Raw genomic sequence first — 27,077 nt, 5'->3', positions numbered from 1 at the left:
TGTTGCGTCGCTTGAAGTATAAACCCGGCCTTAGGCGCCTTACTTTTCAGCAGATGATTTTGACTAGGGCTTATTTTTGGGGTAGAGCTTATATTACAGAGCAGCCTGAAAATCATGCTAGGGCTTATTTTCGGGGAAATACGGTATTAATGCCCAAAACACACTGAAAGCTTGAATTTTCTGTCTAGCTAATAATCTGTAGTCTGGCCATAAAACTTCTGTTAAAACACCTGGCCGATGAGACTTTACTAGACAAGCACCATTGATTCATGGCTCATAGACCTTCTGAATTCCGTTTCTGGTTAGCATATTATAAAGTACATTATGGATTAGCTTTCAGATTTGGGTGGGTTGGAAGTATTCTTTTGGATTATTTTATACAGTACCTCTTGGATTTAAGGGATTAGGCAAGAGATGTTTTCCTTCCTTTTTATTATTACTATTTGTACACACACACACACATATATATATATATATATATATATATATATATATATACTGTATAATGCTAAGGGTTGACCGTCTGTCATGCAAAAACTCGTAAACACTGCTTTGAACCTTGAATTTGGTCTTCATCAATGGCATGATATACGTAACACAACACACACAAAATGTAATTATGTTTGGGTCCTTCTTCTGGCAAGTAGCCACATGGCCATGTGCCCTGGATGACAGAACAATAGCACGGAAGGCATGCAGCATTGCTGACAGGAAAAGAGCAGTGGCAACATCTACTGAGAGTTAAGCAATTTGCAGCAGCAGATTATGTGGGGAAGAAGAAGAATGACAACCCCACTTTCCACTGTGTACAATTTGCTTGTAATCAGAAGCTACTTGGGTTGGATCTGCTGAGTATGAGGCAAATTACAGAAGCCAATTACATGTTAAGGAAGAAAAAGAATGACAGCTCCAGCCTCAGCAAAATTATCCAGGTTCACATGTTTCTTAAGGCAAACTTTGTAGGCAAAATGATTGAGGTGGTGACATGGCTGCTAAACGTGAAGCAAATTGCAGAAGCTGATTATGTGACAGGAAGAAGAGTGGTAGCTCCAGCATCCTCTGCCTGTCAAGCACAAGGGTGTGGCAGCCTGCTGATACTCGTGCACTACTGGGGCTGGAACTTTGATCTTTGGAGGACCGGAGATTCACTTGTTTTCAAGTCTACATACATAAAATACGAACGTCCATCCATGCATCACAAATTTACTCACAAACTAATTGGGAAAGCACTTCAATCTTGGTCTTAATCAAAAGCTTATCAGCTGATACGTTCTGGGAATTTGAAATTTAAATTAGAGCACCGTCCCTACAAGCTCATCTATTGATAATCCCCCAGGACATGGTATAAACATGTTCAAAATTCATGTCACTTTCTAACCCACTTAATCCTGCACATGGTGGCTTGAGAGGTGCTGGAGCCTAACCCAGCAAACATAAGGCATGAGGCAGGAGCAAGTCCTGAATCAAGTGTAAGTTCTTACATTTATGAAAAACAGGTGGAGAGTTTACTGCTATTTATATCTAGCCTTTTCTAGCATTTTATTTTAGTACAGAAGGTCAACATGTTTCACTAGTAGATATGGTCACATGTACAGTGAAAGTCTTATGTAAATATGCTAATCAACATCCAAGACAGTGCTGCTGTCCAGCCCTATGATCAGGGAGTATCACTACCCAATCTTGAAACTTGTCTTCCTTACTATACGCCATTACTTGAAGCCTGCGTTAAAGCAGAGATCCCATGAAGGCACTCGTCACACTACTGTTAGAAGTTTCTGTTAGTGAGTGTTTCAGTAGTGTGATGTGCATAGTTTACATTTTTTTTTGAGTAATTTTATCCACGTGTTCCAGTCACTTTTCTCCCTTTTACAGGTCTATGCCTTTGATGTTAATAAAAATCAGAAAGTGAATGGATTTCCACAGCTGATTACAGATGCTTTCCCGGCTGTTATTCCTAACGACCATCCCATCAGCAACCTTGATGCTGCATTCTTTTCATATTCTTACAATTCCATCTTCTTCTTCAAAGGCACGTACTTCTGGAAAGTAGTTAATGACCGGGACAAGCAGCTCAACTCATCCTTGGCATACAACAGCCTGCTTCCCCGGCAGAACATCGGAGACCAGTGGTTTGATATTTGCAACGTGCATTCCTCAGTATTAAGAATGAAATAGAACTGCGGAAATCTGGGAAGTCAGATCATTTATATACAGGGTTAGTCCCGAGACTGGGCAGCAGCTTGAACAGAGTTGGGAGAAAAAAAAAAAAAAAAAACACAATACCCCTCACATGCCAACGTGGCTGTTGCCAATCCAGTTTTTCCATTTTAGAACAGCACCCTGGTGTTTAAATGTGTAAAGGTTGAGAAAACCTGAAATAATACGATTGGCCCAATGATTTATGCAAAATGATTTAGTTCAGCTACAGGCAGGTTCACCTTAAGAAGCAACCATCCAATATTTTTCTTTTTCTTTCCAGCATCCCATGAATCTTCAGACAGTGGCTAGTTGTCTAATCGTTTCATGGGGTGGTCATAACAAAATGTCAAATACATTACCAAGACGCTGCAGATTGTGCTTTCATCAGTCAGAATTATGTCAAACAGACATCAAGTGGTCAAAAACTGACAAGAGCAAAAGGGGAAAGGTGCAAGACATCAATCACAGTTATCTCCATCAAAAGGACCCCCACCTAAAAGATGAAGCAGTCCTGATCACTTGGTAAAATATGTCTGAAAAGCTTGGGATGAGACTTGGGTCACAGAAACATCGACTGTGTGGTTCTGGAAAGTCTGAAGTGTTTAAAGGAAACTGTAGTGGGCTCAATTTCTGCACAGTGAACAACACACGTGGCTCTCATCCCCACGCGAGGTCCTCTGCTTTTGAGAATCCGTACAGACGCACCTTTCTGCATTACATAAAGCCATCCATTACAAAATATTGCACTGGTAAAATATACTACTTTTAAATCTTTGAAGTGTGAAGAGATATATATTTTTGTAGATATTGTGTAATGTATTTATAGGTAATGAAGCCACACAAATCCATTTTATGGAGGCTGTTTATATTAAAAAGAAATTAAATGTTATAATTTGAAGTTTTTATTCTGAGGTGTCTTTGAATTGCAATGTAGACAAATTTAGTTGACTGTAAATGCTTATTGTGCTTCTTAGCGATGCGGAATGAGGAGAATTAAAAGAACATCATCAGAAATGTTTGATGGCGTAATAAACTTTTACTTGATAAAATGTCAGTCTACATCTTTTGTACACAACAAAGCTAATCTGATTTTATAGGACTCCTGGATAATCAATAAATAACGTTTGTAAAAGCTCCATCATGTCAGTCAATTCAACTGAAAACTGAAATGGAGTAACATTAGTATAAGGAGTGTGATGAGTAAGGAGTAGTGATCAAATAAAAAATGTTATGCATTACTTCACTGTGTGTTGGGACAACACAGTCAGAGTGCACAATCAATGACAGAAAAAACTCAATATTTTATTTACAATACTATGAACAAAATAAATAACATTTAATCACAATTATAGCTTTCCTCATTTCAGATGCTCTTCACAGAAAAAAATGACTCTTTCGTTTCCATAATACTCACATGAAAAAGATAATAATAAAAAAAACTGAATGGTGCCCAAAACACTGAGAATTGTCCAGTTTGTCCATTTTGCAAGTTTATGTACAATAAAGCACATTAGCATCCACAATGCATGTCCTGAAGCGACACAGTGCTGCTCCTCTTCTAAAATGAGACGCGAACAGCACGGCGCAGGTCACATGTTGTGCTTAACCACAAGCAAGGCACTGATCCTGGTTATTACATTTACTGAAGCTGGTAGAATGTCGTAAGGCATAATGGGGATCATCTTTTTCCTCCTTCTTTCTGCTGAATATCATGTGGTGAAAAGCTGAATTAGCAAATCAATGATGAGTTCCACTCTTGTGATTAGAGGTGCTGTCTTTTCTGCCCGCAGTAAGCTGGAATACACCTGCTTATACTTCTTAACTGTTCCGTCCTCAGTCGTCCCACTGCAAGAACACACAAAAGTGACATTCTCCAAAATAATTTTACACTGTCATAGGGTACAACACAATACAAAACTAAACAATACCTCTTGTAATGGACATCACCACTGGGAATTTGTTTTTAGTGATATTAAGAACTAAAGTAAGGCTACCTTCTCTGAAATCACTGTAAGCTGTGGAATTTCATTTCCAGGATTTACAACACTACATTCTACATTCACTAGCTGTGTTGAAATCAAAGTAATCAATGCAGTAGACCTCAGTGCACCATGCAATGCATATGTCTCTGCTATATGCCATTTGGTATGGGATTCGTAAAATATGAATAATGATGATGGCGGCTGTCAAAAGGCAGGGTGATTTTGGGTAATACAAGAATAAATTGTATTGTATAATGTTTGTGATGCGCCATCTGTTGGAATGTCAAATGCAGTGCATTTTATTACTACAATCGTGTGTGATGCACCATCTTTTGGAATGACGGGCACAGAAATCAGATGGACACACAGACAGACACTCGGACTCTTTACCCTTTTAATAAGATGGATGTTTAAAAAGCTGCAATTCCCAATTAAAGTGTGCAAAAGGCCTGAATGAAGCTCTTTGCCAAACCTTTCCTATACTGGACACACAACAAAGAAATGCAGTCTTCCTAACATAAAATTACTTGTAACTGGTAATTCTAGGAAAGGAGAAATCACAATTAGGGCTGTGGAGTTGGCACACAAAACCTTCAGATCTGACTCCTCAAGTTTGTGGTGCCACCAACACAGACTTGTCTATTTGTAATTTGACTCATTTAATTACTATGTTGACTGAAAACATACAAGGTACAAGGCACTCCATCCATCACTGACAGTGTGAGCCATCAGGCCTAACCTGTTAATGTTTGGGTTTCAAGGATGTAGTGATGCCACTGGGGCTCTTTTGTTTATTAGAGCTGTTACAATGTAACAACTGAGTAACATTAAACAAAGGACAAAACTTTCAAAATGAAAAAAAGAGGCTATATTTTTATCTAAAGGCTACGAGAAAAAAAAAAAGTTCAATCAAATTAGTATATCAGAAATTGGAGATTGACACATTATTTTACAATTTACATTTAGTTGAAGTCAATACATTTGTCCCCGACTCCAGTAACCTAATAATTGCTTTTAACTCTGACAACACAGCCCTGGTTATAGTTCAGTTTGATAAGTACAGTAAGCCTGTTCTTAATTGTAAAATTTCATAAATTATTTGAATCGGGGACATTTGTCCAAAATACACTGTGCAGAAAGTTTTATTTGACTATTAGTATCCTGAAATCAGTTTGGTATGGAGTGTAATGGGCAAGGGTTACCATCAGTATGTCCCGCTCGGACTCCACAGCTCTGCATCATTACATATGGGCTCACTGCGCCAGCTGCAGGTGGTACAGATGTTACAAATGTTAAAGACCCCCTGAGCTACTGCAGGGCTGTCCACTTTAGAGCAAGGGAGGGAGCCTCCGGTGGCCACGGGTTTCCATTCTGTCCACTGTCTTCATTAGAAACCATTTCCGGCTAATACTGGCATAACCTTCTTTTGCCTTAATTTCAACTGCCTTGCTTTTCACAATTCACAAATATTAAATTGTTTTTTTGTTTGTCTTAACTAGCAGCCAAATGACAGGAAAATAACGCTGACTCTAAACTTACTTTGAAGTTACCCGTTATTTAACCCTACAATACTTTCAATCTGCTCTCCTTTGCAATAAACCAACTTCATAACAGGGAGTTCTTCTCAAAACCAACTCTGCCATCTTTGCATTTACTTTTAGTTCAGAAAGCTTTCTATTTCACAATCAATTTTGAATAAAATTGTGCCTGTAATAGTGGGCACTTTTTCCAGGACATTTCCTTAGGGCACTCCCTATACAGACTAAGTGCCACGAAAGGTTTTGTTTGTTTTTTTACGAAGATGTCAAACGTCTTCATCTGCAAGTGTGCAAAGCCCACTCCAGAGGTCGATGAGCACCAAGATACTTTGAACTCTCCATAAGCACTGAATACAGAAGGCCAGATAGCGTATTTTTCAACCAACTGTGAACTCTTTTGGATGTACGCACACGCTAGCTTGGCCGTCTCCTAGAATGACACAAGGCATTAGCAGCAGAAGTAAGAGTAGAGTGGACCAGCGCTCTGCTCCACCCTGTGGACACAAGCAGTACTGCAGCTTCTAGCGTACATGTACAATGGTGCTGGCATGTCGTTCAGTTGACATGGGAAGATGATGCTTAACTCTAAAGCTATGCTTTTTTAAATCTTATTTAATAAGTCATTGACAATATGTCTTTAAGCGTATGAGGAAGAATGGTATCACTAATCTGGACTAGCAGTAAAGAATGAAGGGGGCGTTCCATTTTATTTATGCACTTCAACTCCTTATAACTTAATGTGTTTTATTTTTATTGCTTGGGGAGAAGGGGCTGAAAACCTGGAGGTGCATGAAGTCGCCTTAAAAAGCACAGACAACAAAAAAATGTAAAAGTTATGACCCATGTCTGCCAGATTGCCTCTCATGACCATTAATATGCACATTCATTTTCTGGGTTTTGTTATTTCTTGCAAAATGTTTCATTCAGCTAGAGAGTTTTACCTTCATGTGCAGTTCATCTCATCTACAATGCATTCATCAAGTATTCGGTACACTTTATCATGTTGTAGATTTAATTTTAAATGGATACATTTTGCCATCAATCTACACTCAATTACCTATAATGACAAAGTGAACTTGTGTTTTCAGAAAGGTTTTACTAAAAATCAAAACCTGAAAACTCTCATTTCTATAAGTAAGCTGCAGCACTTGAAATTGTGGTCAGGCGCATCCTGTTTGCTGTAATCCCATAATTGAATTGACTGGACATGTACGCGTCTAACAATTCACACTGCACGACAAGGGAAAAATCAACTCATGATGAGGTCCGGGGAACTCTCTGTGCTGAGGCAGAGATCAGGGAAAGGTTATAAAACTGTTTCTACAGCTTTGAGTGTTCCCAGGAGCACAGTGGCCACAAGAATTTTGAAATGACACAAGTCTGGAATTACCAAGATTCTTCTTAAAGTTGACTGTCCAGCCAAACTGAGTAACTGGGCAAGAGGGGGCCTTGGTCAGGGAGGCTACCAAGAACACAATGGTCACTGTAACTGAGCATCAGGAGTTTAGAGAAGACCATCTCAGCAGCACTCCATCGATCAGGCCTTTAGCTTAGAGACGCTAGATTGAAGCCACTCTCAAGCAAAAGGCATATGGCGGTGGGCTTGGACTTCAAGCATGAAGTCTGAAGGGACAAAAGTTGATCTCTTTCAGCAGAACTGCAAGCACTGTGTGTGGTGAAGACCTGGCCCGGCTCATTACACTGGTGGTGACAGAGAGACTGGTCAGAATTGAGGGACACGTGAATGCAGCCAAACACCTAGAGTTCCTTGAAGAAAACCTGCTCCAGAGTGACAGCTCACCTTTCAGTTCAACAATGACCCGAAGCAGACAGCTGGAGGGGCTTCAAGGCAAGTTTATGACTGTTTTTGAGTGGTCCAGCCAAAACCCAGGCTTAAACTCAAAGAACATCTGTGGAGAGACCTAAAGATGGCAGTGTACGGACACTCCCATCCATTCTAATGGAGCTTGGGAGAATCTGCCAGGTCCAGGAGTGCAAAGCTTCTAAATACTTACTCACGAAGACTAAAAGCTATAACTGCTGCCAAGGGTGCTTCTACAAACTACCGAATTAAGGTGAATGAGAGATTTTAGTTTTTGATGACGAGCTGGACTGGTCTCATTACCCAGAAGAGCTATATAAGAAAGAGCCGAGCCTTCAGTGCGAGCAGTGCTATCCTGCACATGTTCTGCAACTCTGTGATGGCCCGTGTGATCTTCTAAGCTGTGGTATGCTATTCCGGTAACATCACTTCAAGAGACGCCCACCAAATCAATGAGCACATTAAAAAGGCAGGCCCAGTTATGGGATGTACTCTCGACACCCTGGAGGAGAGAATGAAGAGAAAACTGAGGGCCATTATGAACAATGATACCCATCTTCTCTATGACACGCCAACATGAAGTGCTCTCAGCCAATGAATTACTAAACAGAATGTGTCAAGACGCTTTATACCGATGGCAATGTGACTGTAGAATGCCCGCTTATCTTTAGCCACCTCAGAAGTTTGTTTTTTGTGCATTTGGGTGGTGGTGGCGTTATTGTTGTTATTGCTTTGGTCTGTTAGAACATTTCCTGAACTCCAGTACAATCCAAATTTCCTTCTTGGGACAAATCCGTTTGTTACTTTGTTTTTCCTTTCTTTGCATCTACATCTGTTTAACATAACAACTCACCACTGACCCCCGCACTGAGCTCTGGTTTAATGGGACAGAAGGCAAACCATCCAATGAGTTGCATTTACTTACCTTGATTTCTTTTTGGTGGTGGTCATGAGCTTTACCAGCTGCAACAGCAAGAACGATAAACTAGGCTCGAAAATATTGATTAACTTCTCAACCTCTTCAGTGTTGAGACCATTCGAGGAATTCGTATTGGCTCCATTAGAGTCACATTCTCCTGCACCATTAAGATTCTGTTTAGGAAAATAAAGCAAATCTTTAACTTTGAAAATTTCCAACTATTTAAAATAAAAAAAAACAAAAAAGACACAGACACTATTACCAAACACTGCAGTCAATCTACTGATTCTTCTCATTTAAAGCTTTGCCTAAATTTTTTGGCAGTTTAAAATGTGGACAGATGGTAAACAAGAAATAAAGGTTGGACTGAATTACCAATTTACTGAAAACAACTCTCAAGCCAAGTCAAGACTCAGGATTTCCTCTGCACAATTTCCATGATATTAATGAAAGTATAAATGTATACAGCATTAAGCGAAGGCTGACTCAAAGGCTTTTGGGGTTACTCCTCTGAAGATTACTCAGGGTTTTCCTTCTTTCACACTACACACTTCTTGAATTGCTCCAGAAAGTTCAAGGAAAAGCGGCAGTACAGTTTATGACACCGTACTCATGGTAGCAGCCATAATTTATCTCACTTCTTCATTTTCTGTCCCTGAAATCCTTCTGCCCCCTTGTAGCCACACTGTCGTCATGTTTAGTGTCTCTCTGCTCTATGTGCCTTTCTCAAGCTTTGTTGCACAGTAAACGAAACATCACTTGCAACTACGGTCTCAAACCCTGGTGATAAACTATTGGGTGAAACAACTCAAAGACTAAAGAGAACCAGTCAAAGACCCCGAACAGGACTCGTGCATCATCCCACATCATTCCCAGCACAAATCAGACTCTGGTAGCTCAGTTAGTCTCAAAACGTTTCAATTAGCTCGTAACAATGTTAACAAAACATCTTACAATAACACCAAAGGCAACAATATTATTAATTGTGAAAAAGTTAAAAAAAAAAAAAAAAAGTCTTTTAAAAATGTTTAATCAACCAGTCTCATTGAGCAAATTATTAGGAACACCTGCACAGCTGCTGATCCATGCAATTATCTAATCAGCCAATCATGTGGCAGCACCAAAATGCTTACAATAAAGAAGATATCTAATCAGCCAATCATGTGGCAGCACCACAATGCTTACAATAAAGAAGATATCTAATCAGCCAATCATGTGGCAGCACCACAATGCTTACAATAAAGAAGATATCTAATCAGCCAATCATGTGGCAGCAGCACAATACTTAAAATCAAGCAGATATCTAATCAGCCAATCATGTGGCGGCACCACAATGCTTAAAATCAAGCAGATATCTAATCAGCCAATCATGTGGCAGCACCACAATGCTTACAATCAAGCAGATATGTAATCAGCCAATCACGTGGCAGCACCACAATCACCACAATGCTTACAATCAAGCAGATATCTAATCAGCCAATCATGTGGCAGCACCACAATGCTTACAATCAAGCAGATATCTAATCAGCCAATCATGTGGCAGCACCACAATGCTTAAAATCAAGCAGATATCTAATCAGCCAATTTGTGGCAGCACCACAATGCTTACAATCAAGCAGATATCTAATCAGCCAATCATGTGGCAGCACCACAATGCTTACAATCAAGCAGATATCTAATCAGCCAATCATGTGGCAGCACCACAATGCATACAATCAAGATACAGGTCAGGAGCTTCAGTTAATGTTCACATCCAACACCAGAATGGGGAAAAAATGTGATCTCAAGTGATTTCGACTGTGGCATGATTGTTGGTGCCGGACGTGCTGGTTTGAATATTTCTGTAACTGCTGATCTGCTAGGAATTTCATGCACAAAAGTCTCCAGAGTTTCTTCAGAATAGCGTGAAAAACAAAACACACCCAGTGAGAGGCGGTTTTGTGGACGGAAACTCCTTATTGATGAGACTGGTCAGAGGAGAATGGCCAGACTGTGGCATGGTGGTTAATGTTTTGGACTTCAAACCCTGAGGTTATGGGTTCAGATCCCATCACAGACCTTGTGCAACTCACTTCACCTGCCTGTGAGCCAATTAGAAAAAGAAATGCAACCAGTTGTATCTCAAATGTTGTAAGTTGGCCAAATCAATGTAAATGTAAATTGTCCCAGAATGCCACTCTGTACAACTGTGATGAGCAAAAAAACATCTTAGAATGCACAACAAGTTGAACCTTGTGGTGGATGGAGGGGCTGCAACAGCAGAAGACCACGTCAGGTTACATTCCTGTCAACTAAGAACAGAAAGCTTAGGCTGCAGTGGGCACGGGCTCAACAAAACTGGACAGTTGAAGAATGGAAAAATGTAGCCAGGCCTGATGAATCTGGAGTTATGCTGAGACACACAGGTTGTAGGGTGAGAATTTGGTGCCAACAGCATGAATGAATGCACACACCTAGACTTGTGTCAAATGTCCAGGCTGGTGGTGATGGTGGTGTAGCAGGGTGGGGAATATTTTCTTGGCACAATTTAGGAATCATCACTTGAATGCCACGGTGTAGTTGAGTATTGTTGCTGACACAATTTACCCATCTTCTTGACAAATCTGCAGAAACTGTGTGTTACAATCATGTCAAAGTGGACCAGAATCTCAAAGGATGTTTCCAACATTTTGTGGAATCCACAAGAACAACAATTGAGGCCCTCTTGAAAGCAAAAGGAGGCCATAGACACTGTTAGTATAATGTTCCTAATAATTTGATCAGTGAGTGTATATCCACTGTCTTACTTTCTTACCATTGCCCTGACTCAAGTGTGTATCTGTTCCAGAAAAGTGGCCAATCAGTGGAGTGAGTTTCAGAGCATTTGTCAGGCTGTTGGCCTTTTAAGAATCACAAAGTGATGGGCTGTATAATTTTCATATTCAGATTATGATGCTCCATTGCAGGTGTTTAAAATAGAGTTCTTGGGTGTGCAGACATCGCACTGACTACTTGACCAAGTCTTCTTGGAGTGGCCTATTTCATTTTGTCACAGTGTGAATGTCTTTCTCCTGTGACGGGATTTTGTCAGTGTCTACAGCACGTCTGGGATCTCCTTTTTTGATTCACAAACCCTTGTCACCCAAGCGGCAAGTATTTGAATGGACTTTGAGAAAGCTGTATCTAGAATACAATGTGGGTGTATGTAGGCACCTCAGTACTGTACTTTCATGAACCTTCACATCCCATGAAGATAATCTGATATTTTCAAATGATATTCTTAAAAAAAAATGGTGAGCAGACAGTGCCAAGAAATTCACTCCAATTGGAACGGAGGACAAACCACTGTAAAGGAGTGTGAGATGCTAGAGCTCTCAACTCTTTCTGTATTTCCAGCAGAAGCAAATAAAAATCTTTTCCATTAGCATAGTGACTGTGGAGAGGTTACAAAAGGTTATAATCAAGTGTAGAGACATCACTAGCGAATTTGTGAACTAGCAAGTCCATTCTTTTCAATATGATGTATTGCAGTGAAGCTTTCTAAGTAGTTTTTCATGGACGCAGAAGTAGGTTCTGAATTGGTTTCAACTGAGGGCGACTTTGGCTATCCGTTCACAATTATTTTTTCTTTCTTTGTGTGCCACTTCATATACATTCAGAATTGTAAGAATGTTCAGTGCATTCCTAGTGTGCATCACTGAAGAAATACTTCATCTGGACATTTGTGCTGATTATCAACTGTGGCAATGCAAGGCTCTCCTGCAGGCCTGATTTATGGTGACCTCCTGTATATAAAGGAGTCGCACAGATGTGTGTGACTGTTCTAAACATTTTACATTAAGTGGAGGGACTGGCTGTGCTTGCATTTAATATTCTGCCTCAAAGTGCTGTTACTGCAAGTGACACATTGAGATGACTAGAAATGAAGACATATTAAGCCATTTTAGTAACTGTGTATTTGTCAACTCATATCTACCTCTATCAGACTTCAGCTCTGAGGAGACCTTCAGTTAGTTTCAAAACACACAGAGAATACCACCAAGCCACTTAATCTTCGATAAAAACTAACTTTTAAAAATGCTCAATTACCTGTTTCTGTTCCTCCAACATTTCTTTGTGGATCATCTCAAAGGCCTGCCTTGTATCTGATATGATGTCCAGTGTGGCCGTAAGGGTTTTAAGTTTTGCAGCATTGCTACTCATGCCTAAAGATGGGGGAGAAACCACAAAGTTTCAGCATAATCAATCTGAGGTCTTGGTTATTCATCTGAACTGAAATAATTACTATTAAAATACATTTAAAATTATCTTAAAAGGAACAAATCTGACCTTAAGTGATGAAAAACACACAACAGATTTTAAATTGTCAACATGTACTCAAAAGTGATATGTAAAAAGTAACTCCATCCTACCGTTGACGTATTAATTAAGAGGCTAGTTAGAGCCACAAGCTGCTAATTAAATGCACTTCAGTAGTAGAGCATCAGAAAGACTCCCATCTAGCTATAAAAACAGAAACTTTAGCAGTTTGGTCTGAAGAACTTGGGTTTGTGCTGACACCATGCCAATAACAAGACATCTGCGCTAACCTCAATTGCTGCTCGCCAGTCTGTGAACAATCACAAGGTGCCACACATGCATGTCAGTGGTTCACTCTCCGGGCTCATCTGACGCATGCACTACCACCCCAGGTCGAGAGGGGACGCTGCCGCTAACTATGTCCTCTTCTATTCCCTCCACAGTAATGATAACATGCCCAGTGTGGGCAACTTACTCTGCCCCTTCCAGTCCCACACCTATAAACTCCAAGGCTAACAGAAGGAGCAGTCACATTGTGGAAAGACTGTACTGTAGGCAAGAATGGAATTAAAATGTCTGATGGCTCCTTAATTTGATGTTTGACTTCTGTGTTTCGTTTGTGCTCACAGCGGCTGCTTTTCTTTGCATTATTTTCATTTTGATTGGGGACAACTAGGTTGGCATCTCAGCATTTTTTATGGAAATTGCAGTTCCACTCTTAACCACAAAGGTCACCCCCAACCAAGTCAGAATTCCATTATTTTACTGAAAGGAGGATTATCAACAAATGAACATTCTAGACCTTCCTAGGAAATGCATGCAAAAACAAGACTATGTGATGAATTAGTAAGAAGCCCAATGTCACATCCAGGGATCAGTATGCCTCTGTCGACACCGAACATCCTTTAGTTCATGACTCCACCACCACAAAAAGACTGAAAAAATATGGCTTTCATAGAAAAGTGGTCAAGAGCTAGCCCGTTCTCTCAAAAAAAAAAGAGCATGACAACACATCTTATTTTTGCTAAGATGTCTGGAGCAACACACTCTAGCAAGATGGCATTTTACAGAATCCTAACAATCTATCATTAGTAGAAACTCATTTTGTCTATCAACCACGGTAGTGAAGGAGTGAAAATTTGGACATAAGGCATGGAAATCTTAGTCCACTATGACGTCCTCTTTATTCTTGAGAAGAATGTGATGCTTCCTTTCTGACAGCTAAAGTGAGGCTGAAACTGGATAATGCAAAAGGAAAACACCCCTAAGCACAGCAGAAAATGTACAACTAAACAGCTAAAACAAAGTAAAGAATTAACATTTTAGAATGTCAAGTCCAGACCTCATCCTCACTGAGGAGCTGTGGTAGGACCTTATGAGATCCAAGCTTCATTAAAATGGATTTACACCACCAATAACTGAAGCAGAGACTTGATACACACATACGGAAAACTCAGTTACATCAAATTATTGCTACTAAAGCAGGTTTTACAAGCTACTGCCTCAGGTATATTTGTTATTTATTCAACAAAAAATAACCTAAGTAAAAAATAAAATCTAATGCAAGTCTTTCATCACCTGAAGTTGCACTTATTTAATTTTAGTTCTCATTATTATGCACCATAGACATAAAAAGAGATATAGTTACTTTTCACATGAAAATATTTTTATTTATATGTAGTAATTAAAGATTCATACTACAACAACATCTAATAAAGCAATACTGACCCTATTACTCTGTACATTTTCACTACTGTAGTAACAACTCTGGATGTTTTACCTGCCATTTGAAACTCAACAAATGCAACTCGTTCTAACTGTGTTCTAAGCAGTTCACAAGGGGCATCTTTAAGAACTTGGAAAAGTCTCACAGCTTTAGTATAATGAAGATCTGCTAGATTCTTATGTTGCTTCCTAAGATGCTCGTCCCCAACCTAGTAAGGAAAGGAAAAACAAATTAGTAGGAGTGGACGTAGGTAACTGTAGTAGAATACCCTTTAATAAAAAAAGGTATCCAACAAAAACACCCTAAAGGACAGGCCTACACAATACAAGTTTCACCTAAAAAAGAATAACCATTTTAAGAAAATTCATGTACCGTATATACTCGCATATAAGTTGGTTCTTGAAACCTGAAAAATCGATCATAAAAATCAGAACCTGACTTATATGCCCGTTCAAAAATGCGACACATAATTATTATTTTTTTTTTACATCTTCTTGCTTCTGCCAATCTCACACCAGTTTCTCAGACATGTCGAATTTTGTTGCAGCAGCGCAGTTACCAATTTCTTTTGCCACTTCAACGACTTTTAATTTAAAACCAGCTTCATATTTTCTCGAATATCGAATCGAATGCTCCATCGTAGATAAGGGATACTCTTACGATAAATATGTATGAGGGTGTGAGATACAAAAAACACAAATCAATGCAAACGTCGCTTCGGAATAGTTCGGGTATTACCGTGTGGTCACGTAGGCACAATACATAGAAAAAAAAAAAAAAGGCAGTGTGCTCTGTGGTTTCTCTCTGAGGTGTGTGTTAGCATATCATAATCTTTTGGACCAATAGCGTGAGTTTTCCACATTCGACTTATATGACCAACAATATAAAATACTGGAAATTATACTCTAAAATCAAGTCCCAACTTATGCGCGGGAGAACTTAAACACGAGTATATACAGTACACGAAATAAGTCTTTTTAATACAAAGTCTCGTCTTATGAACCACAAAGAAGATGTATTTTTGTACATATATGGGCCAAGTCTCAGAATTTTCAAAACTCCCCGATTCTCTTTGCAGTCATTCCAAGTACATCCTGCTGCAGCCTACAGAATGGAGCACAGCTGGATTGGTGACACACAAACACCTAGAAGTCCTGAAAATGTAAACTTTGAGGAATGGGGGAAAAAAATGAATAAAACCTTACTTGGTTACGAAAACAACTATGATACATGGAGGCAAGTCTATGATGAATAGTAGCGGCCCGGTACTGGTAGAGGGGCTGTCTTGCAGAAACAGTCTGCAAATCACAGTACTTCAGAGATTTCATCATTGCCTCGGTCACTTCTTTTTCAATCTGAAAAAGATTCAAGTTTGGAAAAACATGGAAAAATTAAGCACTATAGAAATGAAATTCTGTACATTTTTAGATCATTTTAACAAAAAGGGTTAACAGAACATTAAAACAAAGATAAATGCAAAGTTCCCATCACTGGCTTCTCAAAACTAAATGAGACATCTTAGGTTATCATTTATAAACCACAATAAATTTTGAAATTCTTTCAAAACATAAAAAATAGTTTGTAGGGACAGCATGCATCTATAGTACATATTGAAATGGATGTAAGCTAAAAGTGATTAACAAATATCCCAGCTTACCATTTTTTAGGAAAGATATGCTACTTTTGGACATCATTCCTAATTTATTCACACATTACAGTACTCTGAAATTATGTCACAAAGGCAGAATGTTGATCCAATTTTGAAACGTCTTAAAATATTAACAAAAAATACTTATCACTACAAATAAGATCATATATAAATAAAAAAAATCACTAGAGTTTAATATAGTTACAAATCTAGATTAAAAAAAAAAATCACAGCAATCAAATTTTTTACACTTATAAAGAGAGCACAATTCCAAACAATGTATTCCAAAAGCATTACGTCTTCTGTGGAACTATACATGCCTGTTCTTGTGCTTTTCTCGACAGAGGTGCATAGTCCTGCAGCAGAGTGGCTAAAGTAAAGTAAGTAGTGGACAGCTCCCAGTTCACAGAGTCCCACACTGCTGGGTGGGTTTCTCTTTTTTCAAGTGACCTCATTGCTTTTAAATAATAATCAATGGCCTGCGAGCAAAAGGAAAAAAAAGCTATTAGGAGTAAATTCTAAAAATCTTCTCTGTGACTTAGTGTATGCATTTATATTACAGTATATATCTATGTACAGTACATACACGTGTAGTGTAAGTACAGCATCATTCCAGCATAAGATAAGATGAATCACTAATCACATACTAAATAAATGCAAGCTGAAAGAAAAAAAGTATATATTTAAGCTCTCATATAATTTCGTCTAATATAGTAAACAGGCATGAAAATTCTGCCTGTTCAATGAATGCTTCAAACAATTTTCAGAATAAAATATATTAAAGCTTCTGAAATGAAATAAACAGAAAAGTGAGATTTTCCAAGACAGACTGTAAATTACAGGATTTACATTAGGGGTAATGCAGTGGAAAGTACTGAAATCTCATAGCTCAAGAAGACTGGTTGTAAATCTTTACCCAGGCAATATTTACAGTATTCAGACCCCTTCAGTTTTTGCACATTTTGTTATGCTACAACCTCATGCTAAAATCGTTTAATTTTTTTCCTTCACCAAGCAACACTCAATACACCAAAATGACAAAGCAAAAAATGGATTTTAGGAAATTTGGCAAAAAAAAAAAACAAAAAAAAAAACGACATATTCCTTTGACACAAGTATTCCTATACCTCATTGAAGCACCTTTGGCAGCCATTACAGCCTGGTGTCTGGCTGCAGATGATGATCATTTAAGGATATCTTTGTTCTTTGATCTGTTCAGCTATTCCTCAATCCTGAGTTGTCTTCAAGCTTTGCCACTGAAAAACAACTTCACAGCATGATTCTCCCACCACCAATCTTCACTGTTGGAATGGTATTGCACACGTCATGAGCAGTGCCTGGTTTTCTCCAGATGTAACACTTATAATTGAGGCCAATTAGTTCAATTATGGTTTCATCAGACTAGAAAATCTTCTGTCGCACACTCTAAGAATTCTTTAAGTGCCTTTTTACAAACTCCAAATGGCCTTTAAAGTCTCACCTGGCCATTCTACCATAAAGCCCAAATTGGCGGAGTGTTGCAGTGGTGGTTATTATTCTGGAAGCTTCTCCCATATCCACATGGGTTCTCTGGAGTTCATCCAGATTGAGCATTGGATTCTTGGTCACCTTTCTTGCCAAGGCCCTTCTCCCATCTGGTCATCCAGTTCTTGGAAGAGTTGTGGTTGTTCTAAAGTATTCCATTTAGGAATTATGGAGGCCACTGTGCTCTTGGAAACCTTCAGTGCTGCAGACATTGTTGTCCTGTCCTGTCTCTAATCTCTGCAGCACTTTCTTAGACCTAATGCTTTTACACTAATGCACAATGTGAACTGTGGGACCTTCTACGGAAAGGTATGCGCCTTTCCTAATCGGTTCAATCAACTGAATGAGAACTCCAAACAAGGTGGAGAAACAGCTCAGCAATGATCAATAGAATGGAATGCTCCTGAACCAGATTTCAAGTGTCATAGCAAAGGGTCCTTGTTGTTCTTGTGTTAAGGAGATATTTCAGTGTTTTATTTTTAATAAATTTACAGACATTCCTGTTTTCACTTTATCGTTCTGTGGTACTGAGTGTTGTTTGATGAAGGAAAAAAATGAAGTTAACTCATTTTAGCATAAAGCTGCAATATACTGTAAAAGTAGTGAAGGGGTCAGAATACTTTCTGAAGGTATTATTAAGAGTAGGTGAGTGCATGGAAGCTGAAGAACAGCACAGCATTGCTCTACTTTTTTCATTACAGTTCTCAGACCTGGGCTGACTTAAACCTTTACATCCAACCCAAACTACAAAGGTAAACAAAAAGGGTGACTTCTGTGCAGAACTGAGCATGCGTCTTTGTCTCTAGCTTCATTCAGTACACAAGCTTTTGATCTCACCCCTTCTGCTAAGGTAATATCAATCACTATTAAATGACTCTCATATTGCAGACTCTTAAGTGCCTTGGACGGCGAGAAAGGTGACCATAACTCACCACTTCCAACCTTGATGGACAAACCTTTATGCCAACTATTAATCAAAACATTTGACTTAAGTGTATCCAACTGGTGCACAGCTCCAAGTACTTGTCCATCCACATCAATGACAAGCTGGATTTGTTCACTGATATGGAAGCACTATACAAGATCGGGCAGAGAAGGTTGCTGCTTTCCCACATGTGTAGTGACATCCTTTACACATTCTATAATGCTGTGTCAGCCCATGAGATTTTCTTTGCTATGGTGTAGCTGGGAAGGTAACATCACTTCAAGGGAGGCACACCAAATCAACAAGCTAAATTATTGGACCTACTTTTGACCTACTGAAGGTAACAGCAAAGAAGAGGGGGAAGAAAAAAAAAACAAGCTAATGGCCATCATAGATGATGTTTCCCATCCTCTATGTGACACACTACCAATGAGTACTTTTATCCACTGGATTGTACAACAGAAGTGTCATTAAGCCTTACTGGTGATCCTTCATACCTAAGGCCCTTATAACGACTCACTTTGACTACTTCTGTGTTTAAGCCAACTCAGATATACAACTCCTCACCGGAAATATATGGGGCTCTGAGAAGGAGGGGAGTCTGTTATAATGCTGCACATCCACTCACACACTTAACACTGAATACTTTGAGCCAACAAATTAAAGAAACCCTACTAGGGCTCCCTTCTACCAATGGCAATATGCCCTTATAATGCCTCACTATGACTGGTGACAGCTCTATATATCTTGGTCAACAACAAAATATAAAAGAAGTAAAAAATTATTTACCTCTCCAAAAGTTCCAAAATGAACTGAACTTGGATAAACACTGAACTCCAATGCTGACAACTGTTAAGAAATGTGGAACATGACAGGACTGCGCCATGTCCAGATTACTGAATGTATAAAGCCTCGGACTTCCTATATTATTTTAACAAAATGCAAGAGTTTGTTGGCATTAAGAAGATGTGGTTTTCTTGTTTACTCAAACCAAATGCTGTGTGTACTACAGTCAATAATTAATTTATTTAGCTTCCTTTTCTATTTTTAAAAAATCTCTAATACAAAGTTCAATTGACGTGTAGAAGAAATTCATATCCAAAAAGGACTGGAGCATTCAAAAATACCATCACTTTTTATATCATAGTTCAGGTCAGCATTGGTCAGTGAGCAAGCTGTGCTGTCAGAAAAAAATTACAATGACAATGAGCAAGTATAATGACGAAGTATGAACATTTCTTAACTTGCGGTTAATATACCATACAGTATATACTCGCGTTTAAGTTCTCCCGCGGATAAGTCGGGGCTTGATTTTACCGTATAATTTCCAGTATTTTATAATGTCAGTCGTATAAGTCGAATGTGGAAAACTCACGCTATTTGTCCAAAAGATTATGATATGCTAACACCCACCTGAGAGAGTAACCACGGAGCACACTTTTTTTTTTTATGCATCGTGTTTACGTGACCACACAGTAATACCTGAACTATTCCTAAGCTACGTCTGCACTGTTTAGTGTTTTTTGTATCTCACACCCTCATGCACCTTTACTGTAAGAGCATCCCTTATATACGATGGAGCGTTCGATCAGAAGAAAACAAGAAGCTGGTTTTGAAATTAAAAGTCGTTTAAGTGGCAAAAGAAATTGGTAACTGTGCTGCTGCAACAAAATTCAAAAAAAAAATAATGCAATTTTGAACGGGCGTATAAGTCGGGGTTTGATTTTATGATTGATTTTTCAGGTTTCAAGACCTGACTTATACACAAGTACATATGGTAATGTAATTTTTCCATCTGCTTTTCTTGGTGTGGGTGACAATGATGAAAGATAAGGTAGGCCATTTCAAACCTCACCCTCCATCTCCTTATATAGCCTAGGAACTACCTACAACCACTCCAGTGCATCCTGGTTCTTCACTCAGTCAGCTGTACCTGATTTACCAACCAAGAAAAACATTCAGGACATTCCTTCTATATGCTACAAAACATTTAAACTGGCTCTACTCAACATAGAGAAAAAGCAGTTCCAGTTTAAGGTCTTCCTATGTGGTTGAAATCATCACTATGTTATTGTGAGTGAGCTTGGCCACCACTTGTTTACTACCATGTGCAGTGATAATCTTATTCTTCAAGTCATTACTTAAAGCTCATGACTAAAACTGAGGTTGGGAATGTAAAATAATTATTATTACACTCTTTTTGTCTGGGCACTTGACAGAAGCAGAACCAGTTATTTCTGAGTGTGGGCTTTGTACTTCTGTGTTGTTACACAGGATTATGGATACAAAGTATACTCATGTTTTACCTACAGCAACGTAAAACACAAGTAAAGCATGTGAAATGAGACGGACAGAAGGTTATAAATAAAACACATATACAAACAACAGTGTTTTCTAAGCAGCATAGGTTAGTATTTAGACCATAAATGCAAAATATTTGAATAGCATAATATGTACTTTAACCTAATATCAATAAATTTGAAAATAAATTTGTAAATGGTTTGGGCTATAGTTCCAATAAATTTGAAAATGTTTTCAGCGGTTTTCCTTTGCATTATGCATGAAGCTCTTGCTAATTTGCATTTATGTTTTTAGAGAAATGCTTATAGCGATGCAGCACATATTTAGATGCTGCTATTTTAATGAGTAAACCATTTTGGGCAAGATACGATTTTGTTCTTAGAAAGACTTTTAGAGATTTAGAGAACCTTTATTTTACAGTGAAAGTATACTGCAGTAGTATGACTAGGAAAAGAATTTATAGGACAGACTTTAGATTTCACCTAATAATACTCAAATAGTGAAAGTATACTGCAGTAGTATGCCTAGGAAAAGAATTTATAGGACAGACTTTAGATTTCACCTAATAATACTCAAATACTTACCAAGGTATCTGGGGGAAAGACAGGATGCCCTTTTACTTTATGAATAGGACATGTGATTTATTTTCTTTTTACATAATGAAGTGAGCAAAGCAATTTACAATCATTACCTTGTTATAATACAAAGCCTCTTCTGGGGAAAATTCACCACGTTTTTCATCAGTACTCAGTGGACAATGAGCTTGTGCACAGATCCTCATTAGCCTTCCCGTATTGCACAGAAGCAAAGCAGTATTTGTTTTATCTTCAATGGCGTCAAAGTCCTTCATTCCCTTTTCAAAGCAGCAAAAACTTTTCTTCCATAACTCCTGCTCTGTTGCTAAAACAGCTTTGTTTGCTATAATGTAAAAAAAAAAAAAAAAAAAAAAAAAAAAAGGCAAAAAACAGTAAATTAGTATGTTATGAGTGGGCATTCTTAAATTATTTTCTTTCAACTTATCACTCTAAAACAAACTATTATAGTGGGATTAGCCACCCTATATAAGCAAAGGGTTTTCTTTGAACTTTTTAGTGCACAACTTTTTGAAATCAATATTTAAGTTTTATTTCTTTTTGTGCATCTGGTCTGTAAGCAACATTAAAATTATCAAAAGGACACCAAAAAAGAAAATCAGCTTATGTAAATATTTTTAAAAAATGCACATATATTAAAACTCATTTCTGAATTCTCATGCAGTTAAACATGCTGAAAATCAGTGCCTTACACCAGCGGTTATCAAACTGTGGGGCACGCGCACAAATGTTGCCGTATGTGGTGTAATTTCACTATTCGCAGGGAAATTTTAAACTTGTAGCGGTGTATCGGCAGCAAAAAATATAGGAATACATTTTATTAGGGCTTCAAAAAAACGTTAGGGGGGCGCAATTAAAACTGTTATAAAAATTCGGGTCGCAAATACTTAAAGGTTGAGAAAAGCTGCCTTACACATTGAATATGTACACCCTGAAAGGACTGATATGAATTTTAAAACCCATAAGCATACAAAGAAGACCAAATATTCAACGCTTAAATACGCCAGAATGGGTAAAAATATGTTTAAAGCCTTGAAGCACACAAAAAAGATAAGTTATTCAAAGTTTCAACACCAATTAGATGAAGCTTGGGACAGGCAGATAATGATGAATTTAAATAAAGAAAAGTGTGTTATTAGTTAGGCAGGAGACATGTTAAAAACTGTACTATGGTTCTTCTTGACCAGGCCAAAGAAAGGATGGTTTGTGGATCACCAACTCACTGACCACTGTCTTCCTTTTCAAACTAAAAAAGCATACCGTCCATCCTTTCTGGCTTCCAGTGGGAGACATTCTACAACTGACAGATAAGAACTGAACGCGTCAGGCTTAGGAAATACTTCATCACCATATGGTATTCCCTCACTTTCTCTTACTGTACATTTTTGATAATTCATAAGTTTAAAATGATATCCCCAAAGAAAAGCTAATTAAGATTGAACACAATGAAAAACACCAAAGAAATAAACTGAACATACCTGCCCTTTCGCTCTGCACAGCAGCAGCCTGATTCATATAGAAGACTCCAATTTCATTTCGAATGTTGCCTAATCTTTTCAGCACTTGGTTAAGCTGATCAGGATGTTGGTCCTTCAGATTCAATGACACTAGAAGATCATAAACTGCTTCGTAGCATTTACAGCTAACCGTCAACTGGTACTCTGGGTCTGTAGCCATGTCCGTTGCTAAATTAAATGCTTTAAAACCACATCTATCGTCAGAAAATTTATAAACACAGAAGTATTGTACATTGTAAATAATGACTAATTAAATTACTTCTAGTATATCTAATTGAGAAGAAAAAAAAAATAAACAATCTATAGTGGTATCTATAGTGGTAAGTAATTCAAGAATACAAATACTAATCTAAAATACAATCAGATAATAAAATATAAAATCTGATTCTGCTCCCAAAATTATGTGAGAACATTATTGTTAAATATGCAGGTATAGGATATAGTTAATCAACAAAAAATATATATATTCTGTTTAAAAAATTTTATCGACATTTTACGCAGATGATACACACCACTTCCAATTCTCCAAATATAACAAGAAAGCATTTTGTTAGACTACATTAAGTGACACTTAAGATGATCTTTATCTGATTAAAAAAACTTTATGAAAGGATCTCATTTTTAATCTAGTTGCCTTAATAAATCTAATGTTAACTTCTAGCAAGCTGGTTTACCCACAAGGACTTTCTGGCTTGCTAGGGTTGGTGCCAGGCTGCCACCTTAGGCAGACCTCAGTGTAAGCAGTAATGAATTCAAGCAGGATTATTTCTTTTAAATTACTGCAGCCAAAAGATGAGATGGAGAATTGGGAGAGACAGAAACAAGGAGGTAACTATTGGGGCTAATAAAGAAAACAAAAACAAACTGAACACAAGGGGACTCCCACTACTCTGAGGTGACCACCTAAAAGATGAATATATGGAAAGGTTTGGGGGCTCTTTCCCATTGATCCCATCAGGCAAGTAACAATTGTTTTCATTTTTTGTGACAGAGGTGAGCTTGCTATCTAAATTTGTTGCACATTCTCTGGTATCCAGTAAACCTTACCTAAAACAAAACAATATGACATTCACCCTTATATCATCAGACTGCATTTAAATGTATATTTTTTTATTCTCTTGAATATCTGTATCAATGTCTGTGTTTGTGGATGTTCCATACAAAGGGAAAAAAATTGGTAGCTTTTTCAGGAGGTTGGGCGTCCATTAGGAAAAGGTGTCACTAACAGCACACACTACTACTTTGCTGTAAATGTATGCAAGTGTTGTTGTTAGTGTCTATATTGTGAATGGTATAAATACAGTTTTTGGATTGACTGCTCTCACTATCACTATTTTGGGGTTGGCAGAACCTAGGAAAGAGGTTGAGGACCAATAAATCTAATGCTGATGAATCTTCTGAAAATCACCCAGCTCCCTAATGGGCAGTGAAATGTAGCTATTGCACCGTTTAGAGGCTGACTGCTACAGTACAGTGTTCAACTATAGTTTAGGATGGTAGTTTATTATTTGTGCATAGACAGGAATACTTTCAAGAAATGGGAATATGACATTTTCAGGTTTTATGTACTGCATTCCCTGTATTATATACTGTATATCAAATTCCAAGTTTATTGCCATGTATAATTAGTACATCAAAATCTTACTTGCTTATCTCCCCAGAACAATGGCAATGATACAATAAATAGAGAGACTGGGATGAACGCTAAGTGGTAACAAATTGAATAATGCACAGAAAGAGTGTGCTCAATTTGTCTTTGCATTGCCTGACATTCAAGATCACACATTCTCACAATAGATCAATTTTTCCTAGATCCGTTTTAGATACTGGTTTTTAAATGGAAATGGTATTATGATTGAAACTTTATTCATCATTCCTGCTAAATTCTCCTCATACTTGTTCTATCAATAAACTGTAACAATTAGATTATTTCTTTTTGCCCATGTCATTTTGAGCATTAGGTTGTCTCACAGATACTGTTTCTATGAATGTTCATAAGGAAGACTTCATAGCACTAGTGAAAGCAACCACTGGGGTACAAAAGTGTAATGAAGAAGATTCAGAAAAGAGATCCTGAGATAAGATCTTTTCACCATACGCTTGGGAAAGAAGATGCTTCAAAACAGTCTACTGGAGGGCACAGCATCTCTACTTACTAACTGCTAGTGTAACCAAGGAAACAAAAAATATTTTTAATGGCAATTTAAAACTATCGCAATGGCTTAAAAACAGTGCGGTAATGGATGATGACTTGGTAGTTTGTAGGAAGAAAGTAAAAAAAAAAAAAAAAAGTCTGAAGGGGGCCAATCACGATTCTTAGAGTACCAAAAAAAAAAAGTTGTCTCATCATATACTGACAAAACATTTGGTTATTAATTAAAACATGTAATGAACTCACGTGTTTACTGTCAACAAGCACTCCCTCCTTAAAACATTATCTTGTGCCTTTGCTTTTTCTTGTCTGATTTTAACCACTCCAAATACCATTCCAATTTAAATGTGTAGATGAAATTGCACAAAACACGTTTCTAACAAAACTAAGACCTCTATGTTGAATAAGTGTTTCAAGTATAACAAAACACCAGCAAAACGGTTCAGTTTTTGTTTCTTTACATTTCAATGAAGTTTTAAATGGCTATCAATACTTGAGTGCACTATCCACATCTCCCTTGACAATTTTAGGTAAAGCAGTTTGGAAAAAAATATTTTTTCCTGTCAGAATGGCATTTTTTTTTTCTTATTTGGAAACTATAATTATCTGTCGGTAGCTGGTCAGGACATAATGCAAATTGAACGTTATTACCATTAGCAACTAATTTGCTTATTGACCAAACAACTGATATAAATCACCACTTTATTGCAAAATGTTCTATCAGCAGAAATGCAATATTTCATTGCATCTTTGTCATCTATTTTCCACTGACTCTTTTGCTCTGGGTTAATAGGACCTCTTAGCTGGCTTCATAAATCAAGGATCAAGGATAAATCAAATCACAGGATCACTTCCTTCTGGTACAGGAGGCCCAGTATAAGAATACACACTGCAGAGATCCAAACATTCCAGGTGGATAAAGGTTCTAAAAAAATGGGTAACATATCAGTACTTGGCAGCTACAAATGAATGACAGAGGGAGAAAGAAGGCATGTTGTATCTTGCCTAGTGGACAAGATTACAAAGCAGCACATAAAGGCTAGATAAAGTCTATACGATACAAGGAGGAAGTGGAAATACAGTGCATCCGGAAAGTATTCACAGCGCATCACTTTTTCCACATTTTGTTATGTTACAGCCTTATTCCAAAATGGATTAAATTCATTTTTTTCCTCAGAATTCTACACACAACACCCCAAAATGCCAACGTGAAAAAAGTTTACTTGAGATTTTTGCAAATTTATTAAAAATAAAAAAATTGAGAAAGCACATGTACATAAGTATTCACAGCCTTTGCCATGAAGCTCGAAATTGAGCTCAGGTGCATCCTGTTTCCTCTGATCATCCTTGAGATGTTTCTGCAGCTTAATTGGAGTCCACCTGTGGTAAATTCAGTTGATTGGACATGATTTGGAAAGGCACACACCTGTCTATAGAAGGTCCCACAGTTGACAGTTCATGTCAGAGCACAAACCAAGCATGAAGTCAAACGAATTGTCTGTAGACCTCTGAGACAGGATTGTCTTGAGGCACAAATCTGGGGAAGGTTACAGAAAAATTTCTGCTGCTTTGAAGGACCCAATGAGCACAGTGGCCTCCATCATCTGTAAGTGGAAGAAGTTCAAAACCACCAGGACTCTTCCTAGAGCTGGCTGGCCATCTAAACTGAGTGATCGGGGGGAGAAAGTCCTTAGTCAGGGAGGTGACCAAGAACCCGATGGTCACTCTGTCAGAGCTCCAGAGGTCCTCTGTGGAGAGAGGAGAAGCTTCCAGAAGGACAACCATCTCTGCAGCAATCCACCAATCAGGCCTGTATGGTAGAGTGGCCAGATGGAAGCCACTCCTTAGTAAAAGGCACATGGCAGCCCACCTGGAGTTTGCCAAAAGGCACCTTAAGGACTCTCAGACCATGAGAAAGAAAATTCTCTGGTCTGATGAGACAAAGATTGAACT

At 38.1% G+C, this 27,077-nt stretch overlaps 2 protein-coding genes across 2 annotated transcripts in view; one reads left to right on the top strand and one right to left on the bottom strand.

Moving 5' to 3' along the window:
* The window catches only part of LOC114646892 (matrix metalloproteinase-21-like), a 37,962-nt gene extending 34,469 nt beyond the window's left edge, over positions 1-3,493 (top strand). The window contains exon 7 of the mRNA XM_028795282.2: positions 1,873-3,493. Within this exon, the coding sequence (XP_028651115.1) occupies positions 1,873-2,175 (303 nt within the window). The 3' untranslated portion in view covers positions 2,176-3,493. The remainder of the gene's footprint in view (positions 1-1,872) is intronic.
* Positions 3,494-3,632: 139 nt separating this feature from the next.
* Positions 3,633-27,077, bottom strand: part of edrf1 (erythroid differentiation regulatory factor 1) — a 57,279-nt gene continuing 33,834 nt past the window's right edge. Inside the window, exons 19-26 of the mRNA XM_028795280.2 lie at positions 22,934-23,152; positions 21,554-21,780; positions 16,433-16,591; positions 15,670-15,819; positions 14,519-14,672; positions 12,529-12,644; positions 8,467-8,633; positions 3,633-4,044 (exon numbers count right to left, since the gene is read on the bottom strand). Coding sequence (XP_028651113.1) covers positions 3,909-4,044; positions 8,467-8,633; positions 12,529-12,644; positions 14,519-14,672; positions 15,670-15,819; positions 16,433-16,591; positions 21,554-21,780; positions 22,934-23,152 — 1,328 coding nt within the window. The 3' untranslated portion in view covers positions 3,633-3,908. The remainder of the gene's footprint in view (positions 4,045-8,466; positions 8,634-12,528; positions 12,645-14,518; positions 14,673-15,669; positions 15,820-16,432; positions 16,592-21,553; positions 21,781-22,933; positions 23,153-27,077) is intronic.

This window comes from Erpetoichthys calabaricus, chromosome 2 (genome assembly GCF_900747795.2).
Source record: "Erpetoichthys calabaricus chromosome 2, fErpCal1.3, whole genome shotgun sequence".
NCBI classification, from domain to species: Eukaryota; Metazoa; Chordata; class Cladistia; order Polypteriformes; family Polypteridae; genus Erpetoichthys; species Erpetoichthys calabaricus.
The sequence above is the reverse complement of the archived record's forward strand: the minus strand, read 5'-3'. Positions and strand labels throughout refer to the sequence as shown.